Source organism: Leucopleurus acutus (genome assembly GCF_964270905.1).
Source record: "Leucopleurus acutus genome assembly, chromosome: 7".
NCBI classification, from domain to species: Eukaryota; Metazoa; Chordata; class Mammalia; order Artiodactyla; family Delphinidae; genus Leucopleurus; species Leucopleurus acutus.
Genome location: NC_139150.1, coordinates 78,683,831 through 78,710,955, shown reverse-complemented (window position 1 = coordinate 78,710,955; position 27,125 = coordinate 78,683,831). Strand labels below are relative to the sequence as shown.

General features: G+C 35.4%; 1 protein-coding gene across 2 annotated transcripts in view; it reads left to right on the top strand.

Annotated features, from left to right (window-relative positions):
* LOC309963985 (uncharacterized protein) overlaps positions 1–27,125 on the top strand; it is a 389,311-nt gene that overhangs the window by 34,859 nt on the left and 327,327 nt on the right. Inside the window, exons 1-3 of one of the 2 annotated variants that reach the window (XM_082842581.1) lie at positions 14,133–14,218; positions 15,139–15,644; positions 23,363–23,411. In XM_082842581.1, the coding sequence (XP_082698707.1) occupies positions 23,385–23,411 (27 nt within the window). In that variant the 5' untranslated portion in view covers positions 14,133–14,218; positions 15,139–15,644; positions 23,363–23,384. Of the gene's footprint in view, positions 1–14,132; positions 14,219–15,138; positions 15,645–23,362; positions 23,412–27,125 lie in introns of those variants that run through there. The other variant, XM_082842582.1, reaches the window with a different exon arrangement.

Below are 27,125 nucleotides of genomic sequence, written 5' to 3'. Positions count from 1 at the left end.
AGAGTGAGTAATAGTAGGAGACGTGATAACAGAAGCAAAAAGCAGGGACCATGAGCCAAGGAATGCTCCAGATGACTTCTAGAAGCTGAAAAAGTTACAGAAACAGATTCTCTTCTCACTCTCCAGAAGGAGCCAATCCTTGCCAAGACCTTGACTTTAGCTCAGTAAGGCTGATTTTGGATTTTGATGTCCAAAACTATAAGATAAGAAATACAGGGTTTTAAGACAATAAGTTTGTGGTAATTTGTTATAGCAGCAATAGATAACTGATATAGTTCCTAATTCTGAAGAGAATTTCCATATGGATGAAAATTAATCTGTCTGAAAGTGAAATTTCTGTCTCTGAAACCTAATGTTATATTCAGTTCTTTCTTATATTACATTTTAAGACTCTGAAAAAGGGAAAGGAGGACCCTGTCTTAATAATCTTGCATTTCCTGTGCCTCATGTTAAAGCATGTTAAATCAAATAGTATTGAAAAATATTAATTGAGGCAAAAGAATATTCTAAATCAAGGACAAAGTATGGCTATTTAATAAGTATTGGTACAGTTGATTCATTCTTTCTTTTATTTTTTTGAAAGAAAACAAAGACAAGGGATCTATCAAAAAGCAGAGAAAAGTTTTTGAAATACTTTTCAACAGTAAGAAATTATGCATAACTAAAGACAAATTAACATAGAAATTAAGTAGACAAAAATTTTCAATATGTATAGTATTGTGTTTCATTTATTAGTTTATTTATAAATATTGTATATATCATACCAGACACTGTGCTAAGTATTGTGGAGTAAAAAAGAATAATTGAAGTCTCTGTCAAAGGATCTTATAGTGTATTACTGTTCATTATTTCTTAAGTGTTCGGTAGAATTCTCCAGTGAGAACTTTGGAATTGGAGATTTATTTGGGGTGAGATTTCTTTGGATAATTGTAAATTAAATGTCTTAGATAATTATAGAGCTATTCAAATTATCTGTTTTATATCAGGTGAGTTGTGATAGCCTGTGTTTTTGAGGAAGTGGCTCGTTTCATCTAGGTTGTAATATGTATGTGTATAGAGGTGGTTTGTAGCATTTCCTGATCATCCTTTTGGTATCTTCAGGGTCTGTAGTGATATCCTCTACTTAATTTCTGATATTAGTAATTTGAATTTTCTATCTTTTCTATTTGTCATTCTTGCTAAAGTTTTATTGATTTTACTGATCTCTTCAAAGTACCAGGTCTTTGTTTTATTGATTTTTATTTATTGCTGTTATTTTCAATTTTGTTGCTTTCCATCCTTATGTTTAATACTTATTTTCTTTTTGCTTTGGTTTTATTTTACTCTTCTTTGTTATTGACGTGGGAGCTAAGATTTAATATAAGTTGTTCGCTCTTTGGTAACGTCTGTAATTACATAAAAATGTTACTCTCGGCACTACTACAGTTACGTCTCACAAATTTTGATATGTTTTATATTCATTTTCATTCAGTTCAGTAGAATTTTTATTTTCTTGAGACTTCCTCTTTGACACCTGGATTATTTAGAAGTGTGTTTTTTAGTTTCCAAGTGTTTGGAGATTATGTTGTTGTCTTTCAATGATTTCTAGTTTGATTCTGTTGTGGTAAAATAACATACTCTATATACTTTCAATTATTTTAAACTTGCTGAGGTACGTTTTATGTCCCATCATATGGTATATCTTTATATATATACCATGGGCACTTGAAAGAATGCATGTGTTCTGTTGTGTGAAGTGTTCCTTAAATGTCAGTTGATCTGTTGCTTGATGGTGGTGTTTTTCTTCTGTAATATTGATATATCCTTGCAGATTTACTCTCTAGTTGTTACATCAGTTGTTAAGAGAAGTGTGTTGAATTCTCCAGCTAGATTTGGGAATTTATCTATATTTCTTTTTCGTTCTTTTAGTTCTGTTTCATAGAGTTTGACATAGTATTATTTGATATATGCATGCTTAGGAGTCTATGTCTTATTGGTAGATTGTCCCTTTTCAGTCATTATATGATGTCCCGCTGTGTCTCTGGTAATATTCTTTGCTTTTAAATCATATTTGTCTATAGACACGCCTTTGGCTTTTTTGATTAATATTTGCATGGTATGTTTTTTCTATTTTTTATTTTCAGCCTGCTTATATTGTTACATTTGAAGTGAGTTTATGATAGACAGCATATAATTGGGTCATGTGTTGTAATCCACTCTGCTAATCTCTTTTTTTTTCTGTATCTAGAAAATTTATATTTGATATAATTATTGATACTTTATGGCTTAAGCATGCCATTTTACTTTTTGTTTTGTTATCTGTTTTTCACTTCCCAGTTTTTCTTCCTTCTGCTTTCCTGTAGGTTTCTGGAACAAATTTAGAACTCTATTTGATTTATCTATAGTGTTTTTGTTTTTTGGGTTTTTTTTTTTTTGCGGTACACGGGTCTCTCACTGTTGTGGCCTCTCCCGTTGTGGAGCACAGGCTCCGGACGCGCAGGCCCAGCGGCCATGGCTCATGGGCCCAGCCGCTCCGCGGCATGTGGGATCTTCCCAGACCGGGGCACAAATCCATGTACCCTGCATCAGCAGGCAGACTCTCAACGACTGCGCCACCGGGGAAGCCCTCTATAGTGTTTTTGAGCATATCACTATATATAGCATTTTTATTGATTTCTTTAGGTATTATATTATACATATACATAGCTTATCACAGTCTACTAGGGTTGTCACTTAACCAGTTTAAGTGAAGAGTAGAAATCTTACTTCTCTTTATGTTCCCCATTTACAATATAATTGTCTTAAATTTTCTCTCTACATACATTTAAAATCACATCAGATGGCATTATACTTTTAATTTCAACCAGCAAACCAATTTTAAAAACTCAAGAGGCAGACGCATGCCTCTTCTATTTATTCGTATTATGTTTACCAAGTTACGTTTTTCCTAATGTCCCAAGTTTACTTCTTTTATTGTTTCCTTTAGCCTTTCTTTTAGGTAGGCATGATGGTGATAGCATCTCCATTTTATTACCTTAGTCTGAGAATATCTTTAGTTCTCCATCACCATGAATGATGTTTTTGCTGGGTATAAATAAATCTTCGAAGAGAGAGAGAGAGAGAGAGAGAGTGTGTGTGTGTGTGTGTGTGTGTGTCTGTGTGTGTGTGTGTCTGTGTGTGTGTGTGCGTGTGTTGGGGATTCAAGCCTGAGAACTTGGAGAGCTGATGGTGTAGTTCTGGTCCATAGGCCAGCAGGTGTGAGACCCAGGAGGAGCCAATGTCCCAGTTTAAAGGCAGTCAGGCTGGAAATTCGCTTATTCTAGGGAAGGTCAGCCTTTTTGTTCTATTCAGGTTTTCAGCTGATTGGATGAGGCCTACCTACATTGGAGAGGTGATCTGCTTTACCCAGTCTACCAATTTAAATGTTAGTTTCATCCAAAAACACACTCACAGAAATACCCAGAATAATATTTGACCAAGTATCTGGGCACTGCATGGTTCAATCAAACTGACACATAAACTTAACCATCACACTCAACAGTGAAGATGAGTTAAGCAATAACAATTCATTCAAAGAACTATTCAACATCCATTAACAATGATGGTTATGAATACAATGCAGACACTAGGACAGGTGCTATCTAAAGAGTAATAACTATTCTAGAAGGTAAAAATGGCATGATCTATGTTTAATACTTGATTATGTATGTCCATGAATGAGATTTAAAAACAATGCCTTATCGTAATAACAATAATTGAAATTATGTGGTAGGAATTTTATTTTATTTTTTATAACAAAATATATATTGATATTATAATAAAACATCAGTATTTTCGAAAGTGATTTTATATTTGCACGTCAGTTTTAAAAATTCTTGAAATGCAATTATGGAGGAAAAAATGCCCATAATCTCATCACATATTCATAATTATAGTTAATATTTTGGTCTATTTATATATGCCAAAGCAATACAAAACATCTTTGTAATTAATTAAATAAATATTTGTTGAATACCAGCTTTGTCACAAGGCTGTGTTTTATGTGGTAGGGATATAGCAGTAATCTACAATGACAGCAGCAAAAACAAAATCCTCCCTCCTTTGTGGAGCTCGCATTCTAGTGGTTATCTTTAATGTTCAAATGTTTACTTTGCCTCATTTAAAAAACGTACCATAAGAATTTTCAGGTTATTACCTGATTTAAAAGGAGTATTTTAATACATGTATTACAGTACATACAATGGATACATGATAGGTATTAAAAAACTTTGAGTTTTTAAAAAACTTTGAGTATTTATTATCCAATACTGGATGTTATGCAATTCTTCAATAATAAAATATTATTATAAATAACTTGAATATTTGTCCATAAAGTTATTTTATTCTAGATTTATGTTTTATTTAACCCTAAGAAAGTACCAAAAATTGAGTTACTGAGACTTAATGAATGTATATTTTGAGGCTCTGATATAGTTTGATTAAATTGCTTATCCGAGTATCCCTGTTCATGCTTCTTTTTGTTTGTTTTCCATGAAGTCAGGGACTTTTTAAAATTGAAATATAATTGATGTACAGTATTGTATTTTACAGGTGTACACTGTAGTAATTCACAATTTTGAAAGGTTTTATATTCCATTTGTAGTCATTAGAAAATATTGGCCATATTCCCTCTTTTGTACATTGTATCCTTGTAGCTTAGCCATTTTATATATAATAGTTTGTACCTCTTAATTGCCTACCCCTATATTGCCCCTCCCCCTTCCCTCTCTCCACTGGTAGTCACTAGTTTGTTCTCTATATCTGTGAGTCAGCTTCTCTTTTGTTATATTCACTAGTTTGTTGTATTTTTTAGATTCCACATATAAGTATTTCTCTGACTTTTTTCACTTAGAATAATGCCCTCCAAGTCCATCCATGTTGTTACAAATGGTAAAATTTCATTCTTTTTTATGGCTAAGTAGTATTCCGTTGTGTACATACATACATATATATATATACACACACACACACACACACACACACATACACACACACACACACACCATGTCTTCTTTATTCATTCATCTGTTGATGGACTCTTAGGTTGCTTCCATATCTTGGCAACTGTAAACAATGCTGCTATTAACATTGAGGTTCATGTATCTTTTTTTCTTTTTTAAAAATTTATTTTTATTGAAGTATAGTTGATTTATGTGTTGTGTTAGTTTCTGCTGTAGAGCAAAGTGATTCAGTTATGCATAATCATTCTTTTTCATATTCTTTTCCCTTATTGTTTATCACAGGATACTGAATATAGTTTGCTGTGCTATATGTTGCTGTTTATCCATCCTATACATAATAGTTTGCATCTACTAATCCCAAACTCCCAATCCATCCCTTCCCCACCCCACCTCCCCTTTGGCAACCACAAGTCTGTTATCTGTGTTTTTGAGTCTGTTTCTGTTTGATGAATAAGTTCATTTGTGTCATATTTTAGATTCCACATATATGTATATCATATGGTATTTGTCTTTCTCTTTCTGACTTACTTCACTTAGTATGATAATCTCTAGGTCCATCCATGTTGCTACAAATGGCATTATTTCATTCTTTTTTATTGCTGAGTAATATTTCACTATATATATATGGCACATCTTCTGTATCCATTTATTTGTTGATGGACATTTACATTGCTTCCATGTCTTGACTATTGTAAACAGTGCTGCTGTGAACATAGGGGTGCATGTATCTTTTCAAATTATAGTTTTTTCCAGATATATGCCCAGGAGTGGGATTGCTGGATCGTATGGTAACTCTATTTTTAGTTTTTTGAGGAACCTCCATACTGTTTTCCATAGTGGCTGTAGCAATTTATATTCCCACCAACAGTATAGGAGAGTTCCCTTTTCTCCACACCCTCTCCAGCATATATTATTTGTAGATTTTTTAATCATGGCCATTCTGATCAGTGTGAGGTGGTACCTCATTATAGTTTTGATTTGCATTTTTCTAATAATTAGTGATGATGAGCATCTTTTCATGTGCCTATTGGCCATTTGTATGTCTTCTTTGGAGAAATGGCTATTTAAGTTTTCTGCCCTTTTTTTTTTTATTGAGTTGTATGAGCTCTTTATATATTTTGGAAATTAAGCCCTGGTTATTTGCATTATTTGCAAATATTTTCTCCCAGTCCATAGGTTGTCATTTTGTATTGTTTATAGTTTCCTTTGCTGTACAAAATCTTGTAAGTTTGATTAGGTCCCATTTGTTTATTTTTGTTTTTATACTATTGCCTTGGGAGCCTGACCTAAGAAAACATTGGCACAATTTATGTCAGAGAATGTTTTGCCTATATACTCTTCAAGGAGTTTTATGGTATCATGTCTTATATTTAAGTCTTTAAGCCATTTTGAGTTTATTTCTGGCATGAGGGAGGGTGTGTTTTAACTTCATTAATTTACATGTGATTGTCCAACTTTTTCCTCAGGATTGCTTTGGCAATGCTGTGTCTTTTATGATTCCATATAAATTTTAGGATTATTTGTTCTAGTTCTGTGAAAACATCCTGGGTAATTTGATAGGGATCACATTAAATCTGTAGTTTGCTTTGGGTAGTATGGCCATTTTAACAATATTAATTCTTCCAATCCAAGAGCATGGGGTATCTTTCCATTTCTTTGAATCATCTTCAGTTTCCTTTATTAATGTTTTATAGTTCTCAGCATATAAATCTTTTACCTCCTTGGTCAGGTTTATTCCTAAGTATTTTCTTTTATTTATTTTGGCTGCAATTTTAAAAGGGATTTTTTTTACATTCACTTTCTGATATTTCATTGTCAGTGTAAAAAAATGCAACTGATTTCTGTATTTTAATCTTGCATCCTGCTACCTTGCTGAATTTGTTCATCAGTTTTAGTACCTTTTGTGTGGTGTCTTTAGGGTTTTCTATATATAGTATCATGTCATCCACATATAATGACAACTTTACCTCTACCCCTTCAGTTTGGATACCTTTTATTTCTTTTTCTTGTCTGATTGCTGTGGCTAAGAGTTCCAATAAAGTGGTGAGAGTGGGCATCTTTGTCTTGTTCCAGATTTTAGCAGGAAGGCTTTCAGCTTTTCACCATTGAGTGTTATATTGGCTGTGGGTTTGTCATAAATGGCTTTTATTATGTTGAGATATGTTCCCTCTATACCCACTTTGCTAAGAGTTTTTATCATGAATGGATGTTGAATTTTATCAAATGCTTTTTCTGTATTTGTTAAGATAATATGTGTTTTTTTGTCTTTTGTTGATGTGGTGTATCATATTAGTTGATTTGTGTATGTTGTGTATGTTGACTCTCCTTGTTCCCCTGGGATGAATCCAACTTGGTCATGGTGTATGATCTTTTTTTATGTGTTTTTGGATTCAGTTTGCTAATATTTTGTTGAGAATTTTTGCATCTATATCCATCAAAGATATTGGTCTGTACATAGAATTGGCTTCATAGAATGTCTTTGGGAGTGTTCCCTCCTCTTCAGGTTTTTGAAGTGTTTGAGAAGGATTCGTTTATGTCCTTTGTGTGTTCAGTAGAATTCACCTGTGTAGCCATCTGGTGCTGGACTTTTGTTTGTAGGGAGTTTCTTTATTACAGATTCTATTTCACTTCTAGTGATTGGTCTGTTCAAATTACCTATTTCTTCCTGATTCAATTTTGGTGAGCTGTATGTTTCTAGAAACTTGTCCATTTCTTCTAGGTTGTCGAATTTGTTGGCATCTAATTGTTCATAGAATTCTCCTGGGTTTTTTTTTTTTTTTTCTTTGCATTTCTGCAGTATCATTTGTTATTTCTTCTTATTCATTTCTAATTTTGTTTACTTGGATCCTCTCTCTTCTTGGTGGGCCTGGCCAGAGGCTTGTCAATATGGTTACCCTTTCAAAGAACAAGATATTGGTTTCATTGATTTTTTTTCTATTGTTTTTTAATCTCTATTTTATTTATTTCCTCTGATCTTTATTGTTTCCTTCCTTCTGCTGACTTTGGGTTTTGTTTGTTCTTCTTTTTCTAATTCTTTTAGGTGGTAGGTTAGGTTGTTTATTTGAGATTTTTCATGTTTTTTAAGGAATGCCTGTATCACTATGAACTTCCCTCTAAGAATTGCTTTTGCTGCATCCCATAGATTTTTGTATGGTTGTGTTTTCATTACTATGGAATCATCCCAGGCCCTGGCCCAGCCTCCAAGTTCACACACCCATAAAATCCACAGCTGCTAAGGCCAGACCTGTCCCAGCCACAGGAGTACCCGTAGTCCACTCAGATGTCTTGCAGGCACTGCGTTTACAAAACTGGCAGTGGTGGTATAAACCCACGGATCACATAGCCATGGGGAAAGGGCTCAGTTTTCATCCCCACCTCCATGTGTGGGCAACCCCCTGGCACTTGCGCACTCCCAGAGCTCATAGAGGTGGTGCTGCGCTGGCTGAGAGTGCTTAGAGAGAGAGGCTGCTTGGTGGGCCCTGCCCCTCCCTTCCCAAACTCTTTTAACAATGGCACTTCAGTTCCATGGTGGACCTGAGCTTCTGTGTGCCCCCCTGGTTGCAGCCATACCACACTCCAGTCCCTTCAGGCTGTCTTCATGCAGCCAACCCCAGTCCTCTCCCTGGATCTGTCCTCTGAAGCCCAAGTTTCAGCACTCAGCTCCTGTGTGCACCAGTGGACACACGTCTCAGGCTGGGGAAAGCAGGGCTACGGCACAGACCATCTATGCAGGTCTCTCTCTATTCTGCCTGCCATAAACTGGCTATGTGCTCTCCTCTGAGCCTCTGAAGCTTCCTTTCTGCCCCAACTGATCTCCCTACAGGTGAAGGGGCTTCATAGGGTGTGGGAACCTTTCCTCTTACACAGCTCTCTCCCAGGGGCACTGGTCCTGTCCTGATTCCCCCACTTTTATTTCTTTCATCCTACCTGGTTACATGGAAATCTCTCCTGCAATTTTGGGTGTCTGAGGTCTTCTGCCAGCGTTCAGTAGGCATTTTGTGAGAGTTTTTTCCACATGTAGGTGTATTTTTGATATATTTGTGGGACGAGGTAAGCTCCACATTTTTCTATTCTGTCATCTTGATTGGAGCCCACATGCTTCTAATAGCAACACACGGGAGTGTCTATCTTGCTTTACACTGGTCTGGATAGAGTATTATATAATTATGCTCTAATTACTGTAGTTAAAAACTGCTATCCCAGTGTTTTCTCCCCCCCCCCTTTTTATGTCTATTTTCTGTGTTAAGATCATCTTCTGTTTTTGTTTTCTTCATTTAAAATTGTCTGTTTATAATTTTTCTTTGTCTAATTAGCTACTGAAGTCTTCTTATTATAACATTTAAGCTCTATAGATAAGATGTTAATTTTACACATTTTTCCAATTTGCTATTTTCTTTTCATTATGATTGCCTCAGAGGAGTTATTACTCTTATCATTGTTATTACCAGTGCTGCTAGTAGAGTAAAAAATGTTTTTATGTTGTCAAGTCTGTCCATCTTCCATTATGCTGATTTCTAACCTGGAGAGTCATATTTTCTGTAGATGTTTGCTGAATATTCTCAGCTTTAGAGCATTAAAAATGTATTATATTCATGATAAATCTGAAATCACTGTCAGTGTTCCTATGAGTTAAGAATCTAAGTTTTTTCCCCTTTCAAATTGTAACCGATTCTCCCAGAACTTTTAATTTACGAATATTTGTTAACCCATTGATTAATGTGACCTCTAACCTTTACAAAATTATTATCTAGAATAAGGGGAGCCCTTTTTAAGCAGACATAATTTATATTTTAGTATTGCTTATATTTCAGCTAAATTTTTCCCTCTGCATATTTTATTCTCATTGATCATAGGATGATACGTGAGTAAAAAGATAACTCTCCAACCAGCCAGATGAGTTAATGAGCCCTGAAAGTTAATGGAGTAGAGATTCCAGAGCAGTTTAATCACCTTCACATCCATATCTTAAATATACAAAAAAGAGAAAATTATGAAACATTTAAGAGGCAAGATGTAATCAATCACATGCAACTGATGAACCCAAAGCTAATTTACTTTATGTATTCATAAGTTTCTATAGTTTGTTGCATTCCAGAAGTCTCCTTAGTTTTTTTTTTTTTTTTGGCTGCACCAGGTCTTAGTTGTGGCATGAGGGATTGTAGTTGGGGCACGTGGACTTCTTAGTTGCGGCATGTGGACTCTTTTTTTAAAAAATAAATTTATTTATTTATTTTTGGCTGTGTTGGGTCTTCTTTGCTGCATGCGGGCTTTCTCTAGTTGCAGTGAGCGGGGGCTACTCTTCGTTGTGGTGTACAGGCTTCTCATCACAGTGGCTTCTCTTGTTGCAGAGCACCAGCTCTAGGCATGTGGGCTTCAGTAGTTGTGGCTTGTGGGCTTTAGAACACAGGCTCAGTAGTTATGGCAGGCACATGGGCTTAGTGGCTCTGCAGCATGTGGGATCTTCCCAGACCAGGGCTCGAACCTGTGTCCCCTGCATTGGCAGGTGGATTCTTAACCACTGTGCCACCAGGGAAGCCCCCGTATGTTTTTTTTAATCACTTGTAATAAAGATTCTGATTCTATTTTTGACTTTTGACTGCTGACAGCTTTCAAGCTCCACCCCTCCCCTTTCCTCTTCTATTTGGACAATCTGATAAGAAAGACTGAATGTTCCCTCCCATGACACCAATGAGAAGTTAAGAACTCCCAAACTCATCCTAGAAGCTTTACCTCCCTGTACCCCCAATCACCATAACACACTAAACCAGTCACCCCTCCTTCTCTCTCAAACCATATTTGGAAATACCTGGGAGAAAATATTTTCTTGTCTTCTTGGTGTGTGTGTGACATCATCAATATCAGTATCTAAACCAATTTGGGAATCTATCGTACTCCTGTGGGGTGACTACAACACACACAGTTTGATTTCTCTAGTAATGACACAGGTACATTTCTGACCAGTCAATTGTTATTGCTGATTAGTAAGTCTAAATTACCATTTTTCCAAGCAGTTGGGTTACTTTTTTCTTTTTAATTTAAAAAGTAAGTTTCAACTGAAGAGAAGAATTATAATCATTACATTTACCAATAAGAGCAAATTGGTAAGTCCTTCTTTCTTGAAAGATAAAAATGTCTTAAAAGTCATATAGTTATTTCTTTTTGTACAAGGAAGAGAGTGGTAGTAACAAAAATAATAGAAAATTGATATGAATGAAATGAGGAAACAGTGAATTATATACAGCCTGTAAACTCATTTGTGGATAACCAGAGAAATCATACATAAGATGAACATAGGTAATTACAAAGAATTATTGGTGATTTGAAAAAAAGGAAGAAGATACTGACAGTAATGTATTTTTTATAAAGCCTTTATGCAAAGAAGTGGGTGATAAGAAGAGGGAAGAAAATTTTTTTTTACAGTTCTATGAAATTAAAAATCCTGGGCACATTACCTTAATCTATGATGAAAATAATCTAAAGAAGAAACCTCATTTTCTTTTTTTCTCCTTTTCTTTCCTTCTTTCATTTATTTTTTCCCTTCTCTCTTTATTTTCACATATATGGCCCTTGTTCCACAAGTGACTTGAGTTCACTTACTAGAAAATGCAATATCATAAGATTTGCCGTTTTTAACTTGCTGAAGTTTCCCTCAAAACAATGTCTGTGCTAAATTATAAGGAATTTCAAAATTTAGAAATAAACTTTAAAAGAGTACTTTATTCTTATTTACTGTATCTCCCATAAATAGACAGGAGTGAGCCAAGTACAAATCACAAGACCAATATTCAGAAGCAGAGATTTGAATATAACCAGTCAGATTTCAACTCATCTCTCCTCTTTGAAATTCAGTTTTCAAATATTAGTTCAAGGGTTCTTATCCATATTTCTAGTCATCATCTTCCATTCAGCATCAACACTGATGTGTCTGTCTAGCTATCTATCCCTAGCACTTCATACTGCTTTATCTGAACAAATGGTGTCACTTGGAGGAATTTTAGATATAACTATATAAATACATTAACAGTAATTATGTAAGTGAAAGATACCATAACTTAGTTCATTCTTTTTCCTGGTGCCACTGCTTCACATCAGTCTGTTTTTAATTGGGAAATGACAAAGTCTATTTTCTCCTTCTCTATTTTTCTTCCTATTTCTCCTAAATCTTCTATGTCTGTTAATTTTTAAGGAACAAAAGCAGTGTTGCCTATGCATATGTGACTCATAAAGTTTAAGTGAAACATCACTTTTGAAAGCTTTATTCAGTGTTTTCTTGAAGACTCTAATTCCTAAAATGCAAACATGATTGTCTGATAGATTTAGAAGGCTGAGAAGTTGAGGAGAGGGTTATTAAAATTAATTTAGTCTTGTGATGTGGTGGCTTTGCTATTGAGCCAAGCTTAATCTGATCAATATCCTCTACTCTAGAGATCAGAAGAAAGTGCCTCATTGTAAGACGTCAAGAAGGTTGGCTCTCTGTAACATTATGTCAGACATTGTCTACATATGTTTGAATCTTCACATACTGTAAACATGGGATACACACACACACACACACACACACACATATATACTGGAAAATATTACATATTTACTTTTAGAAATGTGTTTGATTATTTTCAAATATTTTCTGAAATAAAGTTGTAAAGTTGCCCAGTGGTTTCCATAAGAGAAGATAATTTTTATTTTTGAAAAAATTGTTTTTCAAGTTTTGCTTTCTTCTTTAGATCAAAGGTAGGATATGAGGAAAACAGAGAATTGTATTTCCAAACTGTCATTTAGGTATGAGTCTGAGAATTGTTGATTTTGTAAAATAAAGGAACAAGGGGAATTGGCATGTAGACAGTTCAAGGAAGAATAAATAGGCACCTGCCATACTTTAGAGAATTTTTGAATCTTAGACTGTGAAGTTGCGAAATAATTTTTATCAGTCTTACTTTGGAACCTTACTAACTTTTCTCCTCACTCCACTGCTCAAAGGGCATAGTTATACCTATACTCTGTTGATTGTAGGAAAAACAATTAGTACGTCTTTGGAAGGGTGGTGGGTAAGATATTTTAAGGATTACTAAAATGTTCAAACTCTCATTGCATGTTCTAACTTGTAAGAATTGAGCTAAAGGATACAGTGAGAGGGAAAATAACATGTAACATAAATGTTATAATCTTTTTCATATTAAAAATATTTTCATTCAAATAAATTGAAATTTAGATTATTATTCATATACAAATTTTGTATGTATTATGACATATGAAAACATGATATAGTGAAGAAATGAAGGCTCTAAAATTTCACACATGCTGCTTAAAAACTACATAAACACCCCCTTTTTAAGAAGAGGACAAGAAAAGAATAATATATATAATAGAATTGTGAAGTTGATAGTATTTGAATAATGCAGTCTTTTAACTTTTCTATATAATATTTGTACAATTTAAAATAAGTTCTTATACTACTATAATTTTATGTGAAAAAATTATGCCACTCATCTCAGTTTGGTAACTGAGGAAGCTATCTCAATGATTGAACAGGTGTTTCCTGAAGTGACATGCAGGAGAACACAGTGGTTTAGGGTATTTCTCACCAGGAGGATAACTTTTCCCAAAGCCAAATATTCATGCATGTCCAAATACAGATGTAGTTAAGGGTGTGATATAAAGTGGGAGTGTGAGAGCATTTCCTTTGAGAAAAATAAATTATTGTTGAGAGGCCATTGGTTTGGTAAACTTAATCTGGGACTGCAAAATTCTGGGGAGTAATTGACAAGATAAAGAAAGCTCCAGAACCCTGGGCAATATTCCTACCCCAGCAGTCATCTGGAGTAAAGGAATATTGGAAGTTGTACACCCATGACGTCTTAGAGGTTTGCAAGAGGACTGTATTCAGCCGAATATCTGAGCATCATTAACAGACCACCTACAGGATCAGTGTGCCCTGCATTGAAAAGCCAGCTGCAGTGAGACACTTTTGAATGAAGAAGCATCTGGAAATTGAGGATATCAGAGAAGTCGCCTACTGATGTAGAGGTGAGTTTTGGGGTATCCCCTCTTGGACAGAGATTGGGCTGATTGAAATAAGCTTTCTAAGAGGAGGAAGGGAGTATAGAAGACTCAGTTCACTTAGTGGAGAAAGGCTGAGTTTATCATTTTCCTTGCAGAGGAGATCAACTATACCTGAGGAAACAGAACCTACAAATAATGACTCTCTGTAGGAGCTTCAAGTCCACCAGAATTTTCATAAGGTAATTGTGCCATGCATTTGCTGTCTACCTGAGTGATGGCTACTGCCTTTTATGTTGGTTTATTTTCTTTCTCACCTGGGACAATGTGGAAAGTGGGGGGTATGATGAGAAATTATCTAAGCCTGAAGAAGGGGAAAATTCAGCCCAGAAAGCTATTGCCTGAAGCGAGGCTAGAATTTCACTTCAACTTCTAAAAGACTGGACTGAAGCAAACATAGATATCTATAGAAATTCTCTTGAGTGGGAGCCATTATGATGAAACCCAAAATTATGCATCATGGGAAATAAATTATAGATAAGTAGGTAGATACAAAGATAGATAGATAGATTTTATTCTGGTTTTAGATCATATCAAGATCTTGAGGCTATTTTCTCAAAGGGTCAGAACAGTCTTAAATGAGGAATCACTCTGCTGGGGGGTGGGGGGTGGTAGAATAAGAAGGATGAGAAAAGACACACTTAATCTGGGGAGCTTGTGCAGCTCTGAGAGCCAGAGGTGTTTGCTGGATTCAGAAAAGACAGAGGTTAACTGTCGAAGGCAAGAATAACTGTCAGATGAGAGTTGAAAGTATTAGGAGGGGAACAGAATGGAGCACACATAAGAGTTCCACAGGCGATGGCTGCTCTCATGGAGAAACCCTCATATTTACAACCTAGTCTGAAGCAGTGTCTGGTCAACAAGGCTCTATGCTCTGGTGAGTTTCCTAGCAGAGGTGTCTGGGAGTAAAGAAGGTAAGAACAAAAGAAAGAAACATTTCTCTTCCCTGCCAATACCAGGTTTTCACCAAAGCTGAAGTGTACATGTAGAAGTCTCTAGCATGGTACCTAATAGTTTGTAAATATTCAGTATCTGTGTGGTTTGTGTGTGTGTGTGTGTGTGTGTATAAAGATTCATTCATTTCCCATTTTTTTCTTCTTAGCTAACCTGACTACAAGATGATGCCCATACTGTATCTGCTGGAGGTAGCCTGATCAAAAACATTGTAATTGTGGAGACGATTCTTCTTTTTATCTCCTGTAACACCTGTACCTCTCCTCTGTCCAACCATTAAAGGGAGCAGTTACCTACAAATGTACTATATGCAGGTCCAAATGATAAAGAGTACACAGACAACTTAGAGGCAGGATTGAATACACAAGAAGAGTGGTTCTTGGTGTTCTGAGGGGCACTTCGCCTACTCATGTGTGCTGCACATCTTCCACCCCCAAAATGAGACCTATGTGGAAAAGGACGACATTGAGCAAAGGGTACAGATGGAAACTCCCTCTCCCTACGACACATCCTCAGCTATTTTGAGCTCCAAAGTTTAAAGAGAGCAAGAAGACTTGCTTCAGATGGCTGGCACCACTGTCACCATCCCCATCTCAGATTCAGAGAGAGGTGTACAAGAAGGAGAAAAGCAGGTGGTTTTCCATGGGAAGCAAGGTAAGTGCTTAAGCACAAAGAGGCTCATTTTGCACTGGGCTCAGCACACTCGATCATTCCAACAGCGATGCTACTGTGTCTTGAGGGACCAAGTAAACTCTCAGCTTGGGTTTCTCTCGTTTCCTGGGATATTGGAGTTTTCATGTGAATTACTAAGGATAATATAGTTTTACCTAAGGAAGAAATATTTCAGAAATTTATCAAGGTCATCTTGAAGGTGAATCTTAATTACTTCCTATTTTGCATTAGTACCATGAATGCAAAAGTGCTAATAAGCAGAAGATAGGTTAAAAATGAGCTATGGAAAGGAGGATGCTGGAATGTTTGACAAAGCAAATAAAGAGACGTATGGATTATATGGGAACCAGGGAGTATGGCTATGATTTACAAATGGGACTATGGATAGGTAAATTATTCACATCAATCTGGGTGTCATAAAAGATGCTGCAATAAACACAGTAAAAATGTCACTCAGGAATTAAGTGTGGAGCCCCCTTTGCTCTCACAACAGTCTTTCCGCAGGACCATTGCTTACCCATAGGCTATAGGGCTTGGGGCAAGTCACTATAGTTGCTGGCTAGGTTAAATACTGAATAATTTTCTACCAAAAAAAGAGAAGGTAGCAGAAGGTCAAACTTAACAGGATGCAATGGAACAGAAAAACTTGCTACTTAGGCTGTGTGATAAATAGTGTATAATATACTCTCACCCACTTTTGCAGTCATAGTACTAGAAGCTAAGGTTTACCTACTTGAAATTTAACCTAAGAATTTCATTTAGGTGTATATCAACTGAGGCTTCTCCTCATTTGTCCTCTGGGTCCTGGTTTGAGATAGTGATTTCTTCTGTCATTATTCCAGGGACACCAGGCACATAAAGAGATAATAAGGGAAGAGGTATCAGTTTAATGAGGAATTAAAATAGTAATGTTCAGGTACAGATGCCCAGGAATCAGTGTCTTTAAAAAAAAAAGAGGGACAGTAGAAACCACTACGATGACTAACGATCAGAGGAGAAAGAGGGTGGAGAGGACAAAGCAGAGAGAAGGGAAAGGGTAGGAAGCAGCCATTCTAGGAGAGAGAAGAAGCAGACACCTCTGGAGGAGAAGTAGGCTTCTGTCTCAGGGCGGAGCTGAGCTGTAACACACACTGAAACAGAGGACGATGGCCACATACACTGAAACAGTGTGAGTCTTGTGGTCTCTTGTGGATCTAGTGTGCAGAGGGGACCAGGACTGGCCTCTCATCATGTCTTGGTAGGAGGAAAGAAAGAGCACTTCTGTTCAATGGCATTTCTGGGGAAGAGAAAATGAAAATAAAAGACGTGTTCTCTCTCTCCTCAGATGATACAGGCATAGGAAATTAAATGGTAGTGAATGAATAATGCTAAAGCCTAGAAGAGAAAGTTGTACAGAAGTGAAGAGAAGCCCAAGAGCTAAGCCCATAGCAGAGGAGATGCCCACTCTTGCTGGACAATTTGTAAGTCCCTCCTAGGTGGTAAATCTAAGCCCATCTAGAAATCCGATTTCAGCCCAGATTATGGCTCCTGACACTGATGTGAATGCCTGTCCCAGATCAGGCTTTTCCTGGAAAAGTAGAGGCACTGGCTTCCTTGTGGATTTCCATATGCAGGATAAACATGAAATTCGTAGCCTATAGAAATTTATAGCTGCTCAAGGCAATTATTTTTGAGAATATTTGGTTTAAATATTTCTTAGGGTCTCAAAATTAAGGCAGGTTCCCTGGGAGTTTCAGCTGGGTCATTGAGTAGAGAGTTATCTTCTTTGAGTACCTGATTACCATGTGGAAACTCTTGTTCCACATGAAAATACATACACTCTTTTCCCAGCTCTCACAGTCCAAGTACTGTAAGAAACAGTTACTGACAACAAACGAGAGAGGACTGGACAATCTCTTTTCTTTCCATGAGCACTTTCATCTGAGGCAATCTTGAACACCCCTTGAAAGAAAAAAAGAAAAACCCTCACTTGTATTTTGCCTCTTTCAGGGAGTCTTTGAGGATTTCTTAGAGATTGGTCACTGGGAGGTTCACGTTTATATCCTCAAAGTAATGGAAGCCCAGAGACCAGAATGTAGCTGGAACCCAAGAGTGTGGGAGAGGCAGCCTTGAGTTACAGACCCCTGAGCCCTTAGGCTCGCAAAGGCTTGAAGGATCCTGACTTGTGGTGTCCCCCTGCAGTAGCCCTCAGATAGGAGAGAGGCCTTGGTATAACAAGAAGCAGAAGAGGCTTAGATTTAGTATTTCCAAGTTGTGTCTACCGTTGCCTGGAGCCAGGAAGAAAGACACATTGTCTTCCTTGGCAAAGAAGCAATAATATCCCCAAATGGGAAGGAGGCAGCCAAGCTGTCTCAGGGTGAGAAGTCACAGGGTATCCTGGACCTTGTCAGGCCCGAGAATTTGAGCTTCTGAACAGGACATCTTTGAGATAAGCAAATGTGCACTTCGAGTAAGGGCAATCTCTTAACAAAAAAATTCTGTTATTGGCTTCTGCAGGAACTAATTCTCTTAAATGTTAGAAATGCCAGAGTGACCAGATTGAGAAAGGATCAAATTCGTTAGAGTTCTGCCACTAACCCACTTGCTCTATTTCGTTAGTAACACATTTTATCTTTGCAAATTTTTGATACAGGGCTAAGAATGGGAATCTGATCATCCAACAAAAGATCCTGATCTTAAAAGAGGCCATTCTACCTTAGCCCAACTGAGGTCTGTATCTTGAAATCATAAGGTTTCCGAAGAGTAGAACACAAGCCCAGTGTTCAGGTTAAGAGGAAAACAAGAGCTTTGGAATCAGACACACTTGAATAAAAATCCAAATGCTTTCACTTACTATTAGATATCGTGTGATTGTCTTGCTTCACCAGACTTCAGTGTTTTCCTTTGTAAAATGGAAATAATGATGGATACAAGCAATTGTAAAATGTATCACATATATACCCAAAACACTTGACGCTGTGTATTGCATATAGTACATTCCCAAAATGGTGGTTTTATTATTAGTACTTTGCTGTATATCATCTTCCAGATATGGTTATTGTATGTCATAATTCTTTTATGAGTTTTGAGTTAGCAAAAGTATATGGTGAGCTATCAGGGAATCATGTCAGTTGAGCCCTAACTGAAGAATCTGGTAGTGATGGACTTGAAGAAATAGAAACTAAAGTCAGAAAGACTCTTTGTATAAATGCAGAATTCTGTATTATTAGAGGGTAGGTAGAGACAGAGGAATCTACAAGGAGTTCAACTTTAGTACCCTGTAAAGAAATTCAACAGAATTTGTGATGTGGCTAAGTAGAAGATGAGCTCCCTGTCAATAAATGTTCACGTACAGGCTGGATCGCCTCATGGATATTCCCAAACTGAGTAAATGTTAGAAATTGATTTTTAAGCATTTTAATTTATAAATTACACATAATGTCAGAACAAACTGACAACTAAGTATACAGTCTAGGGATAATCATTAACATTTTAATTTAGATATGTATTTTGCAAATTATATAATCAGCCTGCACATATTTTCTGAGCCATTTTTAATTCACTGAACATAACACAATATTAAGAGAATTTAACATTATATGAGTCACTTTAATTCCTACATATTATATGAATGCATTTAATCACTGAATGATTATTTTATGCCTTCTCTGTACAACCACCCTCCTAGAAAAACACAATTACAGTCCTTTTTCTTAAAAGGCTTACCTTCTATTGTGGAAGACTGGCTATATGATAAGTTAAAAATATTCTTTGTTATTAAGGTAATGAAAATTAAAACCAAAATGAGATACCAGTGCACATCCACTCAAGTGGCTATAATCCAAAGAGCATACCAAGAGTGGGCAAAAATATAGAGAAATTGAAACCTTTATGCTGGTGGGTATGTAAAATGGCCTAGCCACTTTGGAAAACATTTTGGCATTTTCTTAGTTGAACACAAGCTTACTGTACAAACCAACAATTCTGCTGCTAGAAAAACTATATCTACACAAAGATTTATATGCCAATGTTCATAATATTATTCATTATAGCCCCAAAATAATGGATGAAATGTGGTGTAGACATATTTTGAAATACCATTCAGCAATAAAAAGACCACTGATAAAGAAATAAAAGAGACCACTGATACAAGCTACAACTTAAGTTTAGAAGCTAGGTGCAAAACCAAAACCAAAAAACCAAACTCATGTGTGACTGTTTACGTGAACTGTACAGAAAAAAAACAAATTTTATACAGTTGGTTTCCTGGGGCTGGGGGTGTAAACTGGGATTGGTTGCAAATGGGCTCAATGGAATTTTATGGGATTAATAATGTTTTAAAACTGGTTTGTGGCAATGGTGGTCCAACTCTACAAATTTACGTAAAATACATTGAATTGTACTCTTACGATACGATAATTTTCTGGTACATCCCAATAAAGCTGTTAAAAATGATTTAAGGAAGAAAAATACTCAGGTAAATGCAATGAAGGAAATAAGGAATTATTGTGTTAAAGAACAAGGGCAAGGATAAGGGGAGAGTTAGATACAGCTCTCAGGAAAGGCTCCCTTGCTAAGGAGGTGGCCTTTAAGCTGAGACCGAGCTCTAATTCAGAAGGTAAGATTTAGCCTTGTGTGAACTAGGCTAACAGCCCACTGGCTAACCACATAGGTTCTGGAGCACAATTCTGCCCTTGTATCTTATCAGCTGTGTGATACTGAGAAAGGTACCTAGCCAGCATGTTATTTGCCTCTGAAGAGACAATAATACACATTATTATATAGACAAAAGTAATGTACATTTTCTGGCAAATGAAAAAATAAGTTAGCTATTATTAACCAATTATATATTGCTGGTCAGTTGGAGTACTTATGATGCTTTAATGAGTATTTTTGTGGTTAAACCTATGTATATATGCCTGATTCTTTCCTCAAGATAAATTCATAAAGGTAAGACTAGATTTCATTAAAAATACATATTTTAAGGTATTTGATACATCAGGAAATGCCCAATCACATAGCTAAGTATATGGAGACTGGGAAGAACATTAGCACACCTTCCAACAAAAATTCTATTTTGACCTGTAAGGGAAGGACCTAGAGCTCATTCATCTTTTTATTCCCAAGACAATTGACAATAATGTTTTGCACACTGTTAAGTAGGTGTTCATTGAATGAGTGACTGACTGAATCTTCCAGAGACAAGGATGACTTAGTAACTGGAGAATTTCTTTGGTGACCAGAAGTATATAGACAGTTTTGTGATGCCCTGTACATAGTTTCCCCCTTGAGGGTTTCATCCCTGAACTGAAAAGAAGAAGGTCTGAATCTCCAGAGAAAATATTGAAATAGAAACTGCAGATGAGTGGTTATGTTGAAAGGGCATTGTCTCCTTCAACTCTTGGATTCTCTGTGAATTTGGTTTTTTTTATTAGTCACAAAGAGGGAGCCATTTTATGCTTTTTGAGGTAGTTTAGCAATAGTAAAGGGACAAAAAAGATGAGTCAGTGATAATTAGAATCTAAAATCACCAGTTGATAATGCATTAGAGCGTCTAGTATGTTAGACACAAATTTGGAGATGAATGAGTGCATTTTGATGTAGTTACCAGATCCTCATGGTGCCTGCATAATCATGTAGCCTGAAGCAGAATTACGAAGGCATGAAACACATCTTTTGTGTTCAGGGTACATTTTGAATTACCTCCTCTTTCACTGGTGGCTCCTTTCCTTCTCAGATGTATGCTGGCCTCCCACCCTCCCCTTTTCCTTTCTATCCTTTCCATCATAACCCACTCTCAGACAAGCAATTGATATGTTACTCTTTCTTTAGTGTACTTCTAAATACCTTGAAAAGAAAGTTGATAGTGTGTACATATATATGAGCATATATATATATATGGATATATATTAAACGTGTGTATATAGACATATGTATTAGATTACTGAGGAGTGTATATAGTTATATATCCATCATATATTTTGTTATTTATTATATAAACATGACTGTAATAATGTATATGAAATTACATGTATATATACAACTCACTTGCTGTGTGTGTGTGCATGTGGTTGAAGAAAGACATAAATGAAAAAATATTTTTCTTAGATTTCACTTGATTTCACTTTCCTAAGTGTTGTATTTTCAGAAATATTTTTTCAATGTTGAATGAAAGCTTCACAATTCATTATAAATGGTCAAATAAAAGACAATAGTATTTTGACATGATAATATGTCAGTTTACCTATCTTCACACTCTTTAAAATATTTCATAAAACTAAAAATTGGTTAGTAAGATATATTTTTACATAAAGCAAGAGAGCCAATATCAAAATTTTATGGGAACCCACTAGTGAGGATTGCGCTGTGCCCTTCTTCACAAGGACTTCTTCAAATATGTTGTCTGCCTGGAAGGTCAAACAAAACCAGTTTGAAAAAATCTTGATCTGATATATGCTTATAAAGAAGAGATGGCAGTCCTCAGCAGTCATGGCAAGAGCAATTTACTTAGGAGAGAGAGATAAGTGACAGGTAGAGAAAATTTCTGGAGACCTTGAGATGAAAGTGAAATGCTTTTTTATATAACCAAAGGTCAGATCCTTAGTACTTTTAAGAAGCCCTCCTCGATGATCTCTTTTTATTTCTTGGTGTCAAAGTGAAATTAGATAAGTCTTGAATTTTCTCAGTTTTAATGGAATCAGGACCTCAAGTTTATGATGCAAAAAGACCAAGAAATATGAAACTGTGAATACTTAGGCTCAAATTACGGTTTTTTTCCAATAATAAGTTAAATATCTTTGTCTTTATTTTTCTTACCTCTTTTCAATATAAGAAGATTTCTATAGTTTTTGAAGGTATTCGGCCAGTTATTATAAAATTATTACAGCATGTTTATTCATCCTAAACTATATAATTGACTGTTATGTGTCACTGTCTACCATTATGGATGTTTTGTTTTAGTAGAATGCAGTAGTCGTTCAAGGAATCTCAAAAACAATTATGCACTGTGATACATATTATGAAAGCTTAATATAGGATACTGTGAACAGCAGAGGGGGAACAGTCGTGTTATTGGTTTTAGGGAAATTATTTTTAAGGAAATGGACCTCAGCAAAAGAGGGCAATGTAGTGGCAGTGTAGGCAAGAGGGCAAGAGGAAAATAAAATGTTTTAGGGGCTGGCTTGGCACACATTTGTAGGCCATGTGAAGGATATTTTTTTAATAGGAAATCATGCAGGATTTCAAGCAGTGTACTGACTTTTGACCGTGTTTTAAGAGCATCTTTATGCATTTAAAAAATGGAGACCAACAGGGTAACAGTCTCTTTCAAAGTTCAGAAAATTTATAAGGGAAAATGATGCTTGAAGCAAAATGCATGTTAATTACCTCTAATTAAAAAAGTTTTGATATCTGAATATGGCCAACTCTGCCTATTAGATTCAAACCTCTATAAGGAATAGTCCAAAAATGTAGAACTAAATGTGGAAAATCATCCCAGGAGAAAACGTTAAGGCAAGTGGAGAGTATAGCAGGAGATCTGCAGGAGTGACAGTCCTGAGATATTAATTACCCAGATAAAACAGACATTCTTGAGAGTTCTAATTTGTGTTCATATGATATTGTCACTTGTAGTATATTCTTTCTTTAGAATTTCCATATCATATATTGCAATCACATAAAGTTTCTGTGCTTTGTCGCTATATTCCCCTTCTATTATACAGATAATGATATGAATGTCCAGAGATGAATGCCATGTTTATAATGAACTTGGTAAGTTCTCATTTATCTTCCACCTATTGCTCTTGTTTTCTTTTTCCCACAAATTTTCTGTTCTATTACCAGGTTCATTGTCAGTTATAGGGGCCATAGACCAGCCACAGTTTTTCCAACAGTACTGTAACAGTTACAAATAGATGCTTGCAAGATTATGAAATGGCACTGGGTATGTAGTTTACAGTTTTAAGACTATATGTTCTTAAGTCAGAAAATAATCATTGCCTTTTAATATTGCGCATCAAACAATATCTGTACTAACAGCCTTTTATTGGCCAACTGACATATGCCAAACTGTGGCTTATATGATTTTTTTTTTAATCTTTGTGACATAGTAATCTCATTTATCCACAAGGAAATAGAAGTCAGAGAGCTTATTTTACTTGTCAAAGTAAACTAGTTACAAAGTCTAGATTCTAATCTGGGTTTGTCTGCTTTCATTGTGCTGTTCATCCTACCTTTAATGTACATTTTGGATTTCATAATTCTTTTGTTCCACTTTATTTTCTATCAGGCTTATGTCTTTAACTCTTGCCTTTTCTCACTCCCTATTCAGTCTCATCAATGACTCCATTTGTCCTTGTCTCTGATCATAGGTATGAATAGTTCTTCACTCAAAAGCTGCACTGGGCATGGTTTTCATTGTAAATTACAAAACTGTAGCTTTAATTCCTTGCACATCTCTAGCTAGACTTGGTCATAAAACTACGTATGCCATTAAATAAATGTATCCCAAAATGTGTTTCATAGAACACTAGTTGAATGAAGTGTTCCTTGAAAATGGGATGCCGAAATCAAGTAAATTGAGAAAATTCTGTTGCTTTTATGCCTTTCCCCATGCTGGATTACTCCCAATAAACATTAGCATATGAAATTGTCATAGACATTGTACAGTAAAACAATATTTATTTCAAAAGAAATCTTTGACCATAGAAAAACATTGTCCACTTTGAAAAAAAAAAAAAACTACAAAAACTGTTTCCTAGACTTCTCTCTCTCTCTCCTTACTGGCAATCCCTTGAATGAAAACGCTCAGGATTTACCAAGCTAAATTGCTACATGGGTTAGAGGAGTTTAGAAATAGTTATTAAAAATCATATACACATATGTCTGTTTTTATGTCTATGATTATACTTATTTTACATGCATTGCTTTGACTTATAAAGTTCCTATGTAACCTTGGGAAATTAAACATTTAACATTCCTTAAATTTCTGTGCACTTACATCCTATACACCCAATACCAAAATTTTAGATGTCACATATGATCTCCAAGTCACATTTCATTTATCTTATGTGCCAAAAAGTGAAAGGCATAATGATATTTATTTAGCCTTTTATAAGATATCCTAATCACATGTGTTTTCTAAAAGTGTATAAAATTGAGCATCATTTTGAAATATATATGATACACTTAGGTTGCTATATATATGAAAAATTATAAAAGAAGGAAAAGACAGTTACATCTCTCAAACATATTTGATTTTTGTTAATCATTGACACAAGAGTAAATCTGTCCTAGGAGCATTATCAAAATAATTATTACCTTTCTATACTTTTCTTTTGACAATAGGAAAAAGATGACTCAGAAATCAATGAACAGCTAGACTAGCAATCTAGGTGTTGATTGAGTCGGAAACTATTTACCTCCTTGCATAATTCTACTACCCAAACAATTATTGCCGAAATATATGCAAACGCAAATCCAAGATCCCATAGAAATATTGATTTCCATGAAAAAAAGAATATGTGCAGCAGTGCATGACCAACTAGATGTACTGTTTCTGGGCAATTGATAGGTAATGATCATTCTCTATGGGGAGCTATGCGAAGCATTCATGTAAATTTTATTGAATTTGTGACCAGTCACCCATAAAAGATAATTATATATGTCTGAGTATGAGGTGACCTCATCGTCCTATCAAACATGGCTTTAGAGCAAACCTTAACTACTGTGGAGTTTACTATACAGACATATGAATAAAAATAACACCGGAGGTCTTTCTCACAGTGTTTGGGAGAGAAATATAAATAATTGAATTTAAGAAGAGAATTAAATTTACCCAGTCTACAGAATGGTTCAAGACCAGATGTGCTTATAGACAGTTATGTTGGTTAAGTCGTTTTTTGAATTAATTGTCCAAGAGAAACATGCTGATTCTAAGGGAAGAAGTTACCTTGCTGGGTTAGAGTGGTCCTATAACTGCTCTCAGCCAAATGTATTTAACCTAGTAGAAATGTCAGCAAGGATCTGGACTAGAGAAACATGGAAAGTAGAGAGTGTCTAAGGTACCACGCCACCTCTTAGCATTTTTTATAATAAAAAATCTGTATTTTCTTAATTTGTACTGAATGTTCTGTTGTTAATTGTATACCATCCATAGATAAGAACAATGTGGTCAGTGATTGATTTGAGCTGGGGTGCCTAATTTCTGGGCCCATCTCCACATATTTTGATTCAATACATATTCATAATATATAGTCATATAAATTTTTATAGATAACTTAAATATATGAATTTCACATATATACATATATGTATATAATTTCCTTGTACGGTATTGATAGTCTGATGTGGTACATACTGGGTGATCACTTCAAATAACAGAAAATTTGTCTAATATAAATGTATGTTTTTAACTCTCTATTGTTTGATCACTCTTTATAACAAAGCTAAAACTGATCTTACATTATTTTTTAAACTTAACTCAGTACCCTGTCTAATTTTGTCACTACATAAATAGCAGTTCTATTTACTGATAACCCATACCATCATCCATACAGTATTTTTACCTCTTTTTTGGTATATTCATTTTAGAAAAAATGTTTACTACATTCACACAAAATACCATGTGGTGCTGGGCATTTACCTTAATAAACTCTCAGTCTAATAGGAGACATGAAAATATTCATAAATATTTACTTTATAGTAAGATAAATGACATGAAAAAGTAATGCACATAGCACTATGGGAGCAAAATAGATGGATATCTAAATAAGGCTAGGTAAACTTTTCTAGAAAGAAAACATTAAGTTGTATCATTTTTTTCTCTTTTCTTTTTTTATATTACATACCCAAGATATATTTATTTTATAAATGGAAATTTGTACCTCTTGACCACCTTCACAATTTCACCCACTCCCCTCTGGAAACCACCAATCTGTTTCTGTATCATTTTTCTTTGTTTTGTTTGTTCATTTATTTTTTTTAAGATTCCACATATAAATGATATCATATGGTATTTGTTTTTGTCTAACTTATCTCACTTTGCATAAAATACCCTCAGAGCCCATCCATATTATTGCAAATGGCAAGGTTTAATTCTTTTGTATGGCTGAGTAATATTCCATTGTGTGTGTGTGTGTGTGTGTGTGTGTGTATCAGATCTTCTTTATCCATTCATCAATCAATGGATATTTAGGTCATTTTCATATCTTGGCTATTGTAAATAATGCATTGAATATAGGGGTACATATATCTTTTGGAATTAGAGTTTTAATATTTTTGGATAAATACCCAGAAGTGGAATAGCTGGATCATGCGGTCATTCTAGTTTTTAATTTTCTAAGGAACCTCAATACTGCTCTCCATAGTGTCTGCAACAATTCACATTCCCACCAACAATGCACAAGAGTTCTTTTCTCCACATCTTTTTGATAATAGCCTTTCTAACAGATGTGAGATGGTATCTCATTGTGGCTTTGATTTGCG